Source organism: Rhineura floridana, chromosome 6 (assembly GCF_030035675.1).
Source record: "Rhineura floridana isolate rRhiFlo1 chromosome 6, rRhiFlo1.hap2, whole genome shotgun sequence".
Taxonomy (NCBI): domain Eukaryota; kingdom Metazoa; phylum Chordata; class Lepidosauria; order Squamata; family Rhineuridae; genus Rhineura; species Rhineura floridana.
In genome coordinates, this window is record NC_084485.1 from 43,790,009 (window position 1) to 43,807,705 (window position 17,697).

A 17,697-nucleotide genomic window follows, 5' to 3' on the forward strand; every position below is an offset into this window, starting at 1 on the left:
CCACTTTCTCAATGCCATGCATAATTTTATACACTTCTATCATGTCTCCTCTGACCCGCCTTTTCTCTCAACTAAAAAGCCCCAAATGCTGCAACCTTTCCTCATAAGAGAGTCGCTCCATCCCCTTGATCATTCTGGTTGCCCTCTTCTGAACCTTTTCCAACTCTATAATATCCTTTTTGAGATGAGGCGACCAGAACTGTACACAGTATTCCAAATGCGGCCACACCATTGATTTATATAACAGCATTATGATATTGGCTGTTTTATTTTCAATACCTTTCCTAATTATCCCTAGCATGGAATTTGCCTTTTTCACAGCTGCCGCACACTGGGTCAACATTTTCATTGTGCTGTCCACTACAACCCCAAGGTCTCTCTCCTGGTCAGTCACCGCCAGTTCAGACCCCATGAGCGTATATGTGAAATTAAGAATTTTTGCTCCAATATGTGTACTTTTACACTTGTTTATATTGAATTGCATTTGCCATTTTCCCGCCCATTCACTCAGTTTGGAGAGGTCTTTTTAGAGCTCTTCGCAATCCCTTTTTGTTTTAACAACCCTGAACAATTTAGTGTCGTCAGCAAACTTGGCCACTTCACTGCTCACTCCTAACTCTAGGTCATTAATGAACAAGTTGAAAAGTACAGGTCCCAATACTGATCCTTGAGGGACTCCACTTTCTACAGCCCTCCATTGGGAGAACTGTCCATTTATTCCTACTCTCTGCTTTCTGCTTCTTAACCAATTCCTTATCCACAAGAGGACCTCTCCTCTTATTCCATGACTGCTAAGCTTCCTCAGAAGCCTTTGGTGAGGTACCTTGTCAAACGCTTTTTGAAAGTCTAAGTACACTATGTCCACTGGATCACTTCTATCTATATGCTTGTTGACACTCTCAAAGAATTCTAGTAGGTTACTGAGAGAGGACTTTCCCTTGCAGAAGCCATGCTGGCTCTGCTTCAGCAAGGCTTGTTCTTCTATGTGCTTAGTTAATCTAGCTTTAATAATACTTTCTACCAGTTTTCCAGGGACAGAAGTTAAACTAACTGGCCTGTAATTTCCGGGATCCCCCCTGGATCCCTTTTTGAAGATTGGTATTACATTTGCCACTTTCCAGTCCTCAGGCATGGAGGAGGATCTGAGGGACAAGTTACATATTTTAGTTAGCAGATCAGCAATTTCACATTTGAGTTCTTTGAGAACTCTCGGGTGGATGCCATCTGGGCCCGGTGATTTGTCAGTTTTTATATTGTCTACTTTTTACTTACATATGAAATACTTGAAGCCTATGCTGACAATCCAAAGACCACTAGCCACACCTTCTGTATAACTCTTTCCACCTTTAGAACTTCTCCCACCCATGTATTTTATTCATTATTTTAATTCTTGTAGCTTTTCCCCCCATAAAGCACACGGAAAATAACCCATAAATATTTAAAATAACCTTTTCCATATTCAAGGAATCTGTGCTTTCAAATTAAGCATGAAATCCTATGTACACCTACTTGGACATAAGCCCCATTGAATGCCACAAGTGTAGGACAGTGGTTCCCAAACTCCACCCCCCCCCGAGTACTTGAAAATTGCTGATGGTTGTGGCAGACCACTTAATGATTTTTATACCTATTGCAGTTATTGTAATGTGCTGTGCTAGGTGCTGTCTAGTTTTTAACTGCATTTTTGTTGTTTATTTCTTATATTGTATTACAATTTGCATTCCACAGAATTCAAATGATGTGTGTTATGTGTCTTCAAGTCAATTATGGCTTATGGCGACCCTATGAATCAGCAACTTCCAATAGCATTTGTTATAAACCACCCCATTCGGATCTTGTAAGTTCAGGTCTGTGGCTTCCTTTATGGAATCAATCCAGCTCATTTGGTCTTCCTCTTTTTCTACAACCTTGTTTTTCCCAGCATTGTCTTTTCTAGTGAATCATGTCTTCTCATTATGTGTCCAAAGTATGATAACCTCAGTTTCATCATTTTAGCTTCTAGTGATAGTTCTTGTTTAGTTTGATCTAATACCCAATTATTTGTCTTTTTCACGGCCCATGGTATCCGCAAAACTCTCCTCCAACACCACATTTCAAATGAGTTGATTCTTCTCTTATCTACTTTTTTCACTGTCCAACTTTCACATCTGCTTCTAGTGAGAATTCTGTTTTAGTTTGTTCTAACACCCAATTATTTGCCTTTTTTGCGGTCCTACAATCAAATACAATATAAGAACTAAAACAAGCAATAAAAATACATTTAGAAATCTAAATGGATATTTAATGCAGACATGCCGCGGACCACCTAAATGAAGCTCGTGGACCACAGTTTGGGAATCCCTGGTGTCAGACATACTTTTGAGCAAAGATGCAGAAGATCAGGCTGTATAGGAGAACAGAAGAAGCATCAAGTCTAGAACCGTTGGTTTATTTTACTTTCTATGTGTTCTGGATAAGGCACTGGTTCCACTGAACAAATCCATCTACTCTTTGTGTATTTTTTAAAATGTATTTTTAATATCAGGCAAATAAAGAAGACAAACTAGCAAAGATACAAACCATCTAGACAAACAAATGGTATTCGATTCTATTGCACAAAATAGAAACAAGTGTCTTCAGGGAAACAAGAGAGGATTATTATAACGGAGTGATTCCTTAACTGTCAGTTACAAATACACCAGTAATTACACCAAAGAGTCTTCAAAGCAAGACTTGATGTCCAAGAGGTAGAATCAAGATTATAAACTGCTCATATTTAGGACCTTATAAAGATCTTTTATTGTTTCCAGGTTTGTAGCTCTTATGGTTACAGAGAAGACTGGAAATATGGAGACAGTATCTCATGAAAGCTAAGTGCTTTTCTAAATGTTTAAAGAACTATCTAGATGGAACATCCATGTACAGAGGCAGTATATCACTGAATGCTAGCCAATGAAACAACAGCAGCTGTGCCCAGCTTGTAAACATCTAGAGGCACTAGGTTAGGTCCAGTTGGAAATAAAATGCTGGACTTGGTAGCCCTTGGATTGGACTGAGCAAGGCAATCCATTTGTTCTATCCCTTAGCTCAGTCTGAGGGCTACTTAGTCCAGCATTTTTGTTTCCGGTTGAAGACAAGTCAATGTCTCTGGATGCTCACAAAACTGGGCACTTTGTAGTTTCTTTCAGTGTCTGGCTTATTGCCCATCCCTCTCAAATATCCATCCATGTGGAAGGGGTGAGGAACCTTGCTGAACTACAGCTCACAGCAGCCCCAGCAAGCATGGCCAATGATGATAGGAGTTGTCTAGTACAGTAACATCTGGAATGCCAAGGATTCCCCATACCTGACATAGGGTGTAGATAACCTGTGATACCCCCCAGCTGTTGTTAGATTATAGCTTCCATTATTCCTGGCCATGCTGGTTAGGCTGGATAGGAGTTGGAAGTCTTAACATTTAGCAGGCCATGGATTCCCCATCCTTGCCATTGTGTATCCATGTTTACTTGAAGGTGAACTCAGATGAACTATTTGAAGAGGTGCCCAGCATGGTTAAGGCCCCAAGGATTTTTGTTGTTGTTGATTGTTTTTATCTCTCCCCTTCCTCCAAGGAGGTCAAGGTCACTTATATGGTTCTTCCGGCACCTGTGTTATTCTCACAATAACCCTATGAGGTACATTAGGCTGATAAATGGTGACTTACCGAAGGACACCCAATAAAAAATTCTGAATGCTCTGACGTTTTAGAGACAGGTGGCCAGATTTCACCTAACTAGCTCTCAAAAACAGATTTGTATACCCCCCCCCAAGACAGCCAGCTGAAATCTTGCAATGAGTTTGTAAAGCATGGGTAGCCAACGGGATGCCTTTCAGATGGTGTTGGCCTACAGCTCTCATCCTCCCTAACCATTGGTCATGCTGGTTGTACTTGATGGAAACTGGAATCTCTTCAGGTGAGGAGAGTGCTATTGCACTCAGGTCCTGCTTGCTGGCTTTGTGAGAACAGGATGCTGGACTAGAAGAGCCTTTGGCCTGAGCCACCAGGGCGTTTGAGCCCAAACATCTGAAGGGTCACAGGTTCCCCACCCGCGCTCTAACACCAGAGGCAGTAGTCGGTATAAAATATTTTAATTATAATAAAGTCTCAGACTCTCCCAAAACTGTCTGGAAGTTTAATCCACACCTAGCTGAAACAAATAATTTCACTGGCATTGAGGAAAGTGAAGCAGGCGCTATCCCTTCCCCTTAGTTTTTATGGAAGCAAATGGTAGGAGTTTGCGGCAAGCTGCGAGGGGGGGAGGGGGTTTGCTTTCAGCACCTTTCCTCAAAGTAACCAATCTGTGCAATGCTGAAATGCGTCCCTCGGAGAGATCCTGAGATCTTTCAGGGCTGTTTTTGGAGCGGCGCGTGCTGGGTCTTTTTCTTCCCGCCATCTGCATCTTCGTCTTGATGCCAGGAAGCGCCCCCTCCCCCGAGGCGCACGCACCTGCCATCCATCTGTCTTCGGATGCAGATCATCCTCTTTCCCCCCATCGTCGCCCCCGGAAAAAGGAAGCCCTCCTCGCGTATCGCAGGCCCGCATGACGGCTATGCCAAAAGCGGGCCCACCCAGGCGCCCCACCTGCGGCGGCCTTTACAGGCGCCCCCGCCTCCTTCGCGCAAGGCTTTGCTGTCCTTTATACGCTCTCCGTTCTCTTCCCCCCCCCCGAAAACAAAAAAAAACCCCACCCAGGCAGCGAGTGAATGGCATCTTGTGAGCATGTGCAGAATACTAGCTGGAACTGGTTTCGCCGCGCAGACTGAGGCGGAGGGTGCTTGCGAGCTGGAGGAGCGGCTTGGTCGCTCGGTCTGCCGGCAGACAAGGCTCGGGGCAACTCAACGCCCTCCCCTTCCTTTCCATTGGCAGTCCCGGGCCAGGCTTCCTCCACCGTCGGGCGCTGCTGGTTTTCTTTCCGTCGTGCCTTCTTCCTCGCTCTCTCGCGTTGCGTTACACTTCAGCAGCTTTAGGCCCTTCAGCGGCCTCTCCTTTCGCTCCCGGCGGTTGCCAGGCGAGGCCCCAGGAAAATGGGCGTGGTGAACCCTGGGCTTTAACAACCCGCGATGCTCCTCCCATTGGAAGTACATAACGGGAGCGGATGGGGCTGGCTGAGTGAGGGAGGAGGGTGAGTGTGTGCTGCCAAAGCTTGTTTGTGCGTCTCGTCGTCTCTGTTATTTTGTATCTTTTTCCCAGCACCGGTTAGATCGTCGTCGACAGCTGCTGTTTATCCTCACTACGGTCTGGATCGCCGCAGGGCAGGCCCGGTTCCGGTCGGCTCTGTCTCTCGCCCGTCATCCGGTTCTTTCTTCGTGGGGAGCTGTTCGTTGATTGTTGCTTTTCTCAACGAACAGGGTGAAACCCGGCTCTGCCCTTCTATCGTAGTGCGATTCCTGACTTTCCTTATAGGACGAAAGGAAGATCTCTCTCTCTCTTTCTCTTTTTAGTTCCCCCTCCCTTTGTGTCTCTCATGGCTTTGTGTCTGGAGCTATTTAAACAATGTGAGTGTACAGAATTTTGTGATTTTTCATGATGGCATGCAAATCTCGGGAAGGCTTTGCAAGCGACCGCTCAAGGTTGTGCTTCAGAAAGGATTTTCTTTCTTTTTAACTTGTGGAGCTGTCATTTTGAATGCATTCTTTGTGTGCATATATAGCATAATACTCTAGCTGTGCATTTAATTTTTTTTTTAATCATTCCCATTTCTTGTTATGAGCGAACTGCTTTCGGATACATAAGTGCTCTAAGTGGGCGGGTGCGGTGGGTAGCCTGCTTGAATGTAAGAAAGGCGTCGTTTTTCAATTGCTTTCCCTCCTTTCCTGCCGGTCCGATTGCATTTTCAGCTAAATCCTGAGCTTGAGTGGCTTGCATCATGGGGGAGGGGCGAGGGGGAGTTTAATAGCACATAAGTCCTATTCTTACCCCCCATGCATGGCTCCGTGCTTGATCAGAAATTGTTGTTACTTTTGCTGAGATATATTTAGTCTCCTTGTGGCATTCTAGATCATGACAGGATATGATATCATTTTCCTATATTTATGCCACCCCAGACTAAACGTGACCCATGTGTGCATTTGTCTCTGCTTAAGTAATGAAATGACACAGATTGGTGGTTAATCAGTTAGACCCTCCTTAATACCACTACTGTTAGTTCACCATTTGTGTTAACTTTTGTGTAAAAAAAAAAAAAGTTTCACTGCAGAAGTTTAATATGTACTTTGAAATTTTCTTGCCACAAACTACAAATCTGTACAGTCATGATTGAGATGTATCCTGTTGCAGATTGCTGTTGAAGGCTGCTAAGAAATAGGGAGGTTTTCCTTTAAGGGGCAGGGGGAGCTGCTTTAAAGTTCTTTCACATCACATTGTCTAAAGCTACAAAATAGTAGAGAAGGTGAGGTGGAAGGACAGCATCTTTTCCTTTCTGGAACTGGATAGAACTTACTAGGAATGAAATCATTGGGGATTTCTCCTTTAAGGAGTAGAACCCTAAGCAAATACAATGAATAATGAATCAGATATAAAACCAATGCCTGATAGAAAAAGAACTTTTTGAGTAAGATTCACAATTATCCGAGAGTGCATTATTTTGCCTTTAAGTATATTGCTCAGGTACAGTACTACAAAGTTAATGAGTACTTTAAAAAATGATGACAGTGTGGTAGAATTTATAAGTGCATACAGACTTGGAGTTAAATATAAGCAAAGTTTTTGCAGCCCTGACACAACTTAGAATTTGGTTTCCAAATATATATTTTTCTTCTTCTCCCATCCTTCTGCCACCCTGCCAGATCTGTACTCATTATGAAACAAGTTCCTAGACACATAACATGACCCTAAAGTTAAACTGCTTCTCCTTTCATCTGTATACAGCTGCATAAAGGGACATAAAAATGTCTGGTGCCTCCATAATGTGCTGTTCTATTCCTCTTGCTGAAGGAAAGCCTGTCCTTGCTTTCCAATCAGCTTTTTTCATCCCAAGGGCCTGCCTATGTGAATTGGCTCCCAAAAGAAAATATCATCTTGACAACAGCAACTGAAGGCGTTGCCATGATATACTGTGTTTATAGAGGAAAGGATGCCTGGAGTGCTGCTTCTGTCGAACTGATGAGTCCCTAGTTGGCCAGAATACTTCATTGCTTGGTAATCCTTAGGCTAGCTTTTCCTCATGAGAAGTTCACCAGAGGTGGAGAATTGCTAGAGTGAAGCTGGCCTTTCAGAATGGTTTCATTGTGTTGTATGAATTTAAGGCAAAATAATTCAAGGATTCATTTGTATTACTGTAAAGAAACCAGGTGGTATGCCTGGATAGGTAAATAATCCTTGTGGAATAATGATAACAAATAATAGACTGGATGACCCTTAGTACAGGTGCCACCATTCCAGAAAGTCCCTTATTTCAGAAAAGTTGATCTGGCAGATGCTGCAGTAGTCTTTGCCCTGACACCTTATATACAAGAGAGAATTCCTGAGGACCTCAGAAAATGACCAGAGGGAGTACCTAATGCTGGGGCCTTCAATTTTTGCCTGCTCCCCAGTTCACTTATGTGTTCAGACATCCATCTGAAGCTAACCCAAGTTCTCTTTCTGTAGAATTAGAAAAAAAAATCTATCCTGTTTACAAGGTGCTGGATAGCAAGCAGCTCAAAGGAGATGTGTGCAAAACAATAGTATGTAGACTGAGATACTGATTGTTGAAGTTTTGGGTGTTTGTGTGTATTAACATTTGACTTTTTAGTGCCATGAAACACTTTTATTTAAAATATAGGGGAAATGGGGGAGACAGGGTTTCCCCCTAATTTTTCTGGGTTTTTTCCAGGCCATCACATCCACAAGCAGTATGGCCTTCTGCTAGAACAATGTGATTTCCCCTATGTCATTTACCCCCTGCAGCCCCTGTTCACCCTCCAAAACTGTGGGGAGCTGGAGGAATCCTCCGGAGCAGATTTGGAAAGGCACAGGGGCTGCAGTGAGAAGGAGAGGAAGGGGAAGTCTGCTCATACGTGGTTGACCCCTTGTTGAGAATTTGGACACTTGGTAGAAATAGTGCAACTGAAGCTCAACTTAAAGCTTTACCAGACCTGTACACTGAGTGGAGTCAAGCTACATCAACCTTTGAATGCATGCTAGTAGTAATCTCATTGGTACTGTATTGTCTGTCTTATTTTAGGAAAATATTGTAAACATTATATTGGAAACCGCCCTATAATTACTATGCAATGAAGGGTGATTTATACATTTTGGTAGATAAATACTGTTGAGGAGTCCCGAAGTAGTATTGTGTGATTCTGCTGGCAGAGCTACTGCTTGTGCCTGAAACTAAATTGGCGACATTGAGTGATAAGGTTATCAAAAAGTTCAGGATGCTTAGCAATGTTCTGGCTGCTACATGTAAATCTTTTTTTTTTAAAAAAAGAACTTTTTAAAACTTTCATACTTTTTAAAAAACGTTTTTAAAACCTGCTTGAGGCCCCATGCATTCCATTCCATTCCTCTTCTAAACTTTGGTGTCTGCCTGACCATTCTTAAGCTGAGTGACCCAGCTGAGACACATTTAGTGAACTTGGAGACAAGCACAACAGTGCTATGGTCTGAAGGCACATAAGGCCAGCTCCCTGCTGAATAAGGGTCAGATGTGGTCAGTGCCTGGATGGGAGACCACTTGGGAACCATATGTAAGCCGCCTTGGGTTTCTATCATGGAAAGAAAGGCGGGGTATAAATGTAATAAATAAATAAACTTCCACAGAAGTTGATACAATGCTGCTGTAACTTGTGTTGGGTGGATAGTATGTCTCTTTAAGAGTAGTGGTGGGAGGGGATGGAATCTTTCTCAGGGTAAGGTTATTTCAAGAGAAAAAGCTGTTTGTTTCTCTTGATGTCTCTCCCTATGCTCATCACAGCAAACTGTCTTCATGCAGGGCACCTCAGAAGACAGGGAAGACTGGAGTGCTTCACATAACTATGTGAACTGTCTTCCACTGTAACTTTGTAATGCTGGGTTGTTTGTTCATTTATTTATATAAACATCTATATTCTACCCCTTTTTAGTGCATGTGCACCATTTAAGGTGGCTTACAAATTTAAAATCACAATGAAATAAAATACTAAAATACAGCAATAAAATACATAACCTACACAACATTAAAAATGTATTTAAAAAGCAACAGTATCAGCAATCACTGGTAAAACAAGATAAGCTTCACAGATAATACTTAACAGGCAGGCAAAAGCCTTCCAAAAATTTTTTTTAAAAGTCTTAACCAGTCAGCAGTAGGCAGCCAGAGAGAGAGGAATCATCGATACTTCACAGGGAAAGGTTTTGCACAATATTGGTGCCACTATTGAGTTTTCATTGAAGTAGCTCTGTCTTTATCAAATACCAACACAACTAGTCTCACAATATTTCTTTCTGATAGGAAATTTATCCATCCCACCACCTCAAACTAATAAAATAAAAATAGTTAAAGCAGGAATATAATTTAGAGATCTCCTTTCCTATAGAGTTCCAACATGAATGCTTCAAATCTGGGGTATGTCTTAGTAGCTGACATGTAAGCAGTGACTAACATAGGAGAGGATGCATGAGGTAATGGACTCTCCCTCCCCCCACATTTTTTTTGCTAGGGGAAGTGACTGGTAACAAATGTTTGTGTAATATGTCATATCTGTTATGTCTGAACAGATTTTTAAAAATGGGGAACACAATGCCCTGTGTTCCCCATCCCCCCAAAAAAGTCACACAACCTGTGGCAAATATGATACATGCATGACCAAATAAAAGCTCCATAAAGTTATAAAGGGGTCACTGAATATGCTGTTAGATTGCCTTTAAAAGAAAACCTGGAAAAAAATATAGACATTGGCATCCTAGACCCTTAGTCATGAAGGCTGCAAGCAATTTCTTGGTTCTGTTTTGATAAGGCTTCTTGTAATAGTGAAAAGTACACTGGGTTTTTTTATAGCAGGGATGGGAAACCCGTGACTCTCCAGATATTGCTGGACTACAACTGTCAGCATCCTTGACCATTGGCCATGCTGGCTAAGGCTTATGAGAGACCAGACTATTAGAGCCACAGGTTCCCCACCCTGCTCTACATGAGAAAGTGGAAAGATACCAAAGAGTGTGATCTGTGTAGTCCCTGGCTAAACTTCGCCTCATGAACTCATGGGTACTTTTAAGCAAACCACCTTTTCACCCACAGCCACGTAGTCCACAATGTGGAAATACAAAAACTGGCTTACTTTCCAGGGCTTACTTAGAGAAAGTATGTGAAGTGCTTTGATCACTCTAAAGAACAATTGAAGTGTGGCATTGGTCTACAGTAGGGTTGCCAGGTTCAGGGCCTGAGACTGATCCTGTATCTTTAGGAGAAGAGAAAGTCAGCCAAGTGCAGGTGTTCTTGCAACAATGTAATGAGAAAAACCACAAGATGAAATTCTCCCTTCCCCCTGCACAACTTTTAAAGATACAAAAGACCTCCTGGTTGCCAGGCCCAGCCTCCAAGAGGTCTTCTGTATCTTTAAAAGTTGTGCAGGGGGAAGGGAGAATTCCACCTTGTGGTTTTTCCCATTTCATTGTTGCAAGAACACCTTCAAACAAAAGCCTGCATTCTTAAAAGTCAAGAAACTTTCTGTAGAAAAGTTAGATTTCTACCAATGCCCCATTGTCTGCATAAAGAGTGAGGGTCTACTTTTTGTATGGTAGTCACTCCAAGACAGAGTTGCCTAGTAATAATGAGCCCTAACTGACAGTCCCCTTGGTGGATGTCAATGGAAGGCAGTCCATTTCCATTGGGTATGTTTTGAGCTGCTGCTTGGAAGCAAAAAGCATATAAGCCCCCACTTGCAGTATGATGTGGTACAACAGGGTTACCAGCACCAGCTCCCATCTTTGTGAGAATTAGAATTCAAAGTCTGTTGAAAGGGGTTGCCTTGTGGATAAATGGGTGAGGCCTCGGAATAAACTGCAATTATTTTACTCAGTCATGAAAGACCTTGCAGCTGTCCTCAGATTGCCAGTGCACCTGTTCTCCTTATACTGTCTTTCACCCGTCCTCAAATATTTTATCATGTTTAGGACAGAAGTTATACATGCAAACCACCTGGCTGTGTACACTATAATTTAACTCTTTGTCTGTAATGGGAGAGTCTAAGCAATGCCATTTTCAGTGTTGACATCTCCTGGAGCCAAGGCCTTAGACTGAGAATTAACAGTTTTTGTGAGACATTTGCAGATAAGTTTTTTTAAAAACATAGTTCATGTTTGTGGTATGTTCACCAACCCACTGTATATGTGAAGAAGAAGAAGAAAGGCAGGCATTCTGTGTGGCTCTGACAGAGCGGTGGAGAAATCTTTTAATAACAGTTCAGATTCCTTTCCCCAGCGGCAACATTTTTGAACCAAACTGTAGAAAGACTTCTACTGATTTTTCTTCTTGTTGTTCTTTACATCTTCACAGTAACAGCTTAGCATTTTTTTGCTTCCATAGGTTGAAAGAGCATAATTGGATTCAGTGTAGTGCAAATCACTGCAAATAGGTGAACTGAAGGGATGAAAAGTTCAGACCATGGGTGGCCTTGTTTCATACAAGTCCACATTTGATCATGAAGATGTTTGGTATATTTACCTATAAAAGCAATTTTTAACAAGCAAATAAAAATAGCTCTGGAATCTTTCTGTGTTTTTTTTTTTAAGGGCTTATTGTCTAGAAAGAAAACCAAGCAAAGATGTTTTCTTCAAAACACAGTGATCAGGCTATCCAACTTTTTTGCTGGAGTGTTGAAAGAGCAGTCTACCTAAAAACATCTGATTGGGCTGATAGTGATACAGCTATTCAATCTTGTGACAGAAAACACTGTGCCATTAATTTCAGTTTGTTTAAATGTGTTCTTTAACAGTGTTTGTAAATTTACTGGTTAACGAGGAGACTGGGAATTTTGCCTGATCCACTAGTCATGCATTTTTAATGAATGATGGGCACTTTTTCTCAAATGAACAACATATTAAATCAATCTTCAGTCCTATCTAAATGGCAGTGTAGGGTGTGCAATAGCTTTATCTCTTGGGGAGGAAGCAGATCCTGCAGACTAGAATTGCTTGGGATACAAATATGATGGAGAGATTGAGTTAATAATAAAATCAGGGCCCTAATATGGGAACAACAGAAGGAATTTGAGTAGGAAGCCTTTCAAAAGGTGAAGCTATGCTTGTTGCTAAAAAAACCTGGTGGCGATGGAAGCAGATACCATGACATGAGGTTAACTGTTCCTGTTTTGATAAATTCATTTACTTTGATACAATTTTGTGGTAAATAATGGAAAATATGCTTCAAAATGACAAGAACATTTATAATAATCTTGGGAAAATTCAGATTAAAAGTTATAGAGTGGTAATGCCAGCTTTTCCTTTGCTTAAATAAGTCCTTCCAGACTGCATATGTATCCTAAAAAGGACAGAATCCCTTTCTTTTACAGTACTGCAAGTTTATAGAGCCATGTGGGACAATATCCCAACTGCCACATGTCTTTAACACTTTTGACAATCAGATGCATGGCATGAATATTCCCTCCTTGGCAACCATCCAGGGACCACATCCCAGTGCTGGGTAGGGCCAGAGAACAAAAGTAGACAGAGCAATTTATGTTACCTTTATGCAGTAAGCTACTCTCTGCACCCATTCACACACCCCTCTCTATCCTCCATCTAAGGAAACATTCTCTGAGTTTGAGGACACATTACAGCCAGGCAAAAACACTAAAGGAGGCTGCATCTGAGATGGGGCCGCTGTCATGGGAAGAGTCCTGAGGCCCATATAGAGAGGCTCGGAGGGTTGCATTTGCCCCTGGGCTTCAGGTTCCCTACCTCCACAGTGAAGACTATCTAGCAGCTTGTGTACTTCAGAGATAAGTGGAGGGACCTACTAGTTGCACAGCTCTTCTTGGATTCTGTTCTGTTCAAGTTGCAGAATGAGTGTGGAGGGGAGAGGAAGGCCACCACAAACTTCTAGTTAGGCTACCCCACTCAGATATCTGCACCCCCAAATGATCCCAAAAGAACCAGAAGTGTGTAATGCCACTGGTGATGCACAGTGAAGTAAGCAACTCTATTAAGTGCCCACAGCTTTCCATCAAGCTAGACAAAAAGTGTTTGTGGGTTGGATTTCCTTGGATAAGTGCTTCTGAGACTACCTTGCTATTTCATGCTGCAGCTCTTTCTTAATTTTTCTGTAATGCACGCTAAATAATTCAGTACCTATTATCAGGAGGAATAACCTAAGAGAACTTCTGTTCTCCTGCAAGCTAGCTTTCAAGTTTGCCCTCTGATGCACTGCAGTAATGGGCTTTGATTTGTGGAGTCTTGCCGTGATCCATGCTGTGAAGAACGAGGAGGAATTGCTGTACCTATGTCAGTCAAAGTACTTTTGCCTGCCCTGCTGCTCTTTTTTCATAGCAAGAAGTGCATACAAGATCAGAGTTATACTTATAACCTTGCTGGCACTCTGGACTAAGGCTGTCAGTTCTTTTATGTCACTGGAGAGATAGCAAAAGAAGTCACTCAAGACAGATTGATTTTTTTTGGAGGGGGAAGAGACAGGGATTAAGGGAGCAGACTTCCTCAACCTGTGCAAGAATATAAATCCAACAACATTGTACTATATGCAGGATGGAGTGCAAAACAAAATTGAAAACAGGAGACAATTTAATTGACATTACCCATATTGTAAAATTAACACACTTCTGAACAAATGCCAATGCCTCCATTGATTCCTGGAACAATTAAAATATACTGGTGTGTAGCTAAATAGAGCAGGAATGGCTGACACACAGCCCAGTTCTGGGGCCTGATCTTCCCTGCAAGAGATTCCCCCCCCCCACCAGCCCCACCAATTTTGGTAGTGGTAAAAAAAAAAAAAGTAGATACTGCACTGAAGTGGGCAGAGTCCTGTATCCTGAAGGGGATACAAGTTGGTTCTCCTCGATCATCAGACTGATCATTTCATGAAGAGAGAGGGACTGATAACTTCCCTTAGGTGGTCCGCATGTATCAGCTGAGAAGGGGGGAGAGTTCTCTATGTGTATGGGCATGAGAAAGTATGGCAAGCAGCCCCTGGTGTGCTGGCCAAGGGTGAATGCAGTCCTCAGGCCAAAATAAGTTAGCTACACCGGCAACAGAGCTGTCATATTACCCATAATGCAAAAACATTGTTCATACAGCCTATGTGCCTTTCGTACTAGTTATAGTTGCATCAAGGCAAGGGGTGAGACAACTGTGTACTTGATTTCTGCTTGGTTCTCTGTACATTGCAGGAACAGTGTCACTTCGCACTACAGTATAATATAAGCAGCTCTGGGCCATATGGGAGTTCATGCTGTGGCTCCTCTCCACACCAGTGGTCACCCTCTGAAAGCTGGGTTAATACTGGCATTGGGAGGAGCTTCAGTTTGTAGTCCAGGGCTGCTTGTCTTATCCCACCAAGCCTAGAACTTCCCAGAAACGTTTGGAACTTATTGGGCAGAACAGTGTTTTCTCTGTAAAAGGGTTGGGGAACTTGTGGTCCTCCAGATGTTATTGGACTCCCATCAGCATGGCCAATGGTCAGGGATGATGGGAGTTGTAGTCTCAACATCTGGAGGCTCATAGGTCTATAAGATTTAAAGCAAATGTCCTTATTAATAGTAAAGTCATAAATATTCAGAAATTGAGAACTGGATGGCCTGCTTGGATATTTACAGGTCATTAAACAAATATACTATTCATCCAGATGGGGTCCACAGATAATCATGGGGCAATGCTGGATGTTGTCTCATAGATCCTAATCGGTGCATTGATGGGCCAGTCCTGGGGTCTAGTAGGAAGCCCACAAAAATAAATGTGTTATATCATTTATGAAGGACTTTGAAAATTCAGTTTTCCCCCTTGTTCACTTTTACATTAAAAAATCAGATATTAACTCAATTATTATGATAAATGGTCATGGTTTCAGTTAGATATTATAAATTTGGGTTTCAACTTGTTTATATTAATTTAAATCTCATTGTAAACCAAGCTTTTGCTGTATTATAGCATTACACTTGCTATGATAGAAGTGTAATAAAATCAGATTCCAATTTTTGAAAACATGAACATTTGAGTTTCAAAGTGCTAAATACCAGGAAAGTAACTACAATCAGCCAAATGGCAGACAAAGGCTGTATTCTTGTACCTACTTACCTGGAGTGCCACTGAAATCAATGGGACTTGATGGTAGACTTGTATAGGATTGTGTTGTAAGGGGCTTATCTACTGCTGCTTTTTTCATCAGCAAGCACAGATATAGTACAGTAAGTAGAGCAGAGCAGGTCCTTTATGGTAGTGGATTCTGCTTTAGCTGAAGAGCTAGACCTGGTACATGTAGGGTGAAAAACACCAATAAAATAGCTTCATGCATTGTTGAAGTTATTTCCTCAGCTAATAGTAGGTATTACGTACTCTATTATATTTATTAAGGCTGTGCCAGTATGCTTACTTAGACACTCAAGTGCTCAAATTCACGATTTGCTAAAATCCTTTTGTTGCAGCCTCTGCTTATAACCCAACCAATGTACAGTAGGTGTCGCTCTGGCTCTCTTAAATTCTAGCTGCTATGAATGGGCTGTAAAAACTATATCCCTTTGAAAAGGAGCTTTTATATATTCCCTGTATTCCGCTCAGTGGCAGGTGCCTATTCACAGTGGTGGTGTAAATTTCCTCCATTCTGCATGAACAATATATCTGAACTTGAAAAGCACTTGTGGCTAGAAGCAAACAGAGCACAGCCTACTTATTAAGTACTTAGTTTGCTATGGGTCGGAATATGCTTTGAATGAGATAGTGATGAACGGTTCAAGGATTTTGTGTTTGTGTCGAAGACACCTGTCCAATTTGGAGCTGACCTGAAATGTGTCAATCTGAAAAGTGTTGCATGTGATACCTTGTCGCATGTGCTCCCACCTGTTCTTACAACTTTGTGTATACAATGGCTTTTTAGGATCTAATCATCTCTCCCACTAAACTAACTGTTCTTCCTTTGCTATAAATAAGGCACAAACTAATATGCCTCTACAGATCTTAAATTAGTGTTTTGAAAAGAATACTGCACTAAGGATAATCTACCTATTGAATTGTTTACGTGTGACGTCCCTCCCTGGCTCTCCCTGTCAGGTTCCTACCTGCTTGTGGTTACTGCCTGTCACTAGGCACCACCAGGGACTCCACCAGTCCGGACTGTCCTTTTTTATGGTTTCTCTCCCCGCTCTAGCACAGATCTCAACAGATCCCCCTGCTAGGCAGCACCACCAGTCACGTCCTATAACCAGTTAACAATCCAAAACAGAACACATTAGAATTGTTCTCTTGTGAAGCTCAAACAAAGCAATTTGATCTCAATTTGTCAGGCAAAATAAGGAATGGGTGAGGAAACAAAAACCTTGCTCCTGTCCTAGATTCATTTCTACAGGGGTACATTGGCAGTATACCCATATGTTTTTCAGGATAGCTTGTTTTTGAAATCTTCATAATATACTTTTATTTGCTGTCTTGCAGTTGCATCTGGTACTGAACCATATACACAGGATGGTTGTTTAATAGCCATAATTAATGTTTTTGTTCTCTTTCGGGATTTCCTCTTTCCTAAACTTAGGGTGCCGTCCATCTCACCTTTCCACCAGGCTGGGGTGAGTTGGATGCTGTGAGCTCTGGCTGTGCCAGGCTCCTGGGCTGTGCCAGACTCTGTTTCCAGCAGCCCTCAGCCACTGCAGAGATGTGGCTCTGCCAAGAGCCTGCTGGCAGTGGCCAGCTCAGTGGATGGAGGGCCAGTAGAAGCCCCGAAAATGGGGCATTCTGGAGGCGTGGTGGGGGACATGCGAGATCCTCCTCGCATCCAGACCCCTCCCCTGGGTCCTGATCCCCCTGCGAACTTCACTGGCAAAAAGACCAGCACAGTAATAATAATAATAAATTAAGTCCCCCTGTCGCCTATGGGGAGCACTTAGTCCTTGAGAGACCTGTTTGCTGGAGCTGTCACTTCCTGACTGGCTCGAGCATGTGGCTCCTAATTGAACCTGCATTCAGTTGGGTCAGCAGCTCCAGAGCAGGAGAAGGATCCCGCAGAGCTTTCCACCAGCTCCTCCTCCACTGGCCCCTCCTCCACCAGCTTCCTGGCAGTTGGATTGCTCTGTTGGTGCCTATGCTCCTGCCTGATGAGGCACATTGGTCCAAAATGGAATGTGCCTATTTTGCTAGTGCTGTGGTTCTGCAAGGAGCTCAACTTTGGAGCCAAAATTCTTAACATATAGTATATAGTTGGAAAATATATGAATGTACCTTATGTCTACTAAAGTTCAACTGATTTGAGAGATCAATTATATTGGAAAAGTAAGCACTCCCTCAAAAAAAGTGAAATAACTGTTTAATGTTCATTCTCCCCCAATATTGCAATTAATTTTCATATTGGGGAAATCTTGTGTGTGTTGTACTTCACAAACAGGGAAGTAAGTTTTCGCCTGCTAGTAAATTATTTAGGCACTGTTACAGGTATTCATTTCCCAATCTGTATGTTCAAGGAAAATGTACTCATAACAATGCAAAATGCTCTGTATTTGTTTATTTATTTGTTTTGGTCAAGAAAGAGTAATATACATAGTGGCTGTTGCTGCCAAACAAAC

The 17,697-nt window shown here is 42.2% G+C and overlaps 1 protein-coding gene across 1 annotated transcript in view; it reads left to right on the forward strand.

Annotated features, from left to right (window-relative positions):
• The first annotated feature begins 5,201 nt into the window (after window positions 1–5,201).
• Window positions 5,202–17,697, forward strand: part of LOC133387234 (disks large-associated protein 4-like) — a 64,582-nt gene continuing 52,086 nt past the window's right edge. The window contains exon 1 of the mRNA XM_061631593.1: window positions 5,202–5,514. Within this exon, the coding sequence (XP_061487577.1) occupies window positions 5,484–5,514 (31 nt within the window). The 5' untranslated portion in view covers window positions 5,202–5,483. The remainder of the gene's footprint in view (window positions 5,515–17,697) is intronic.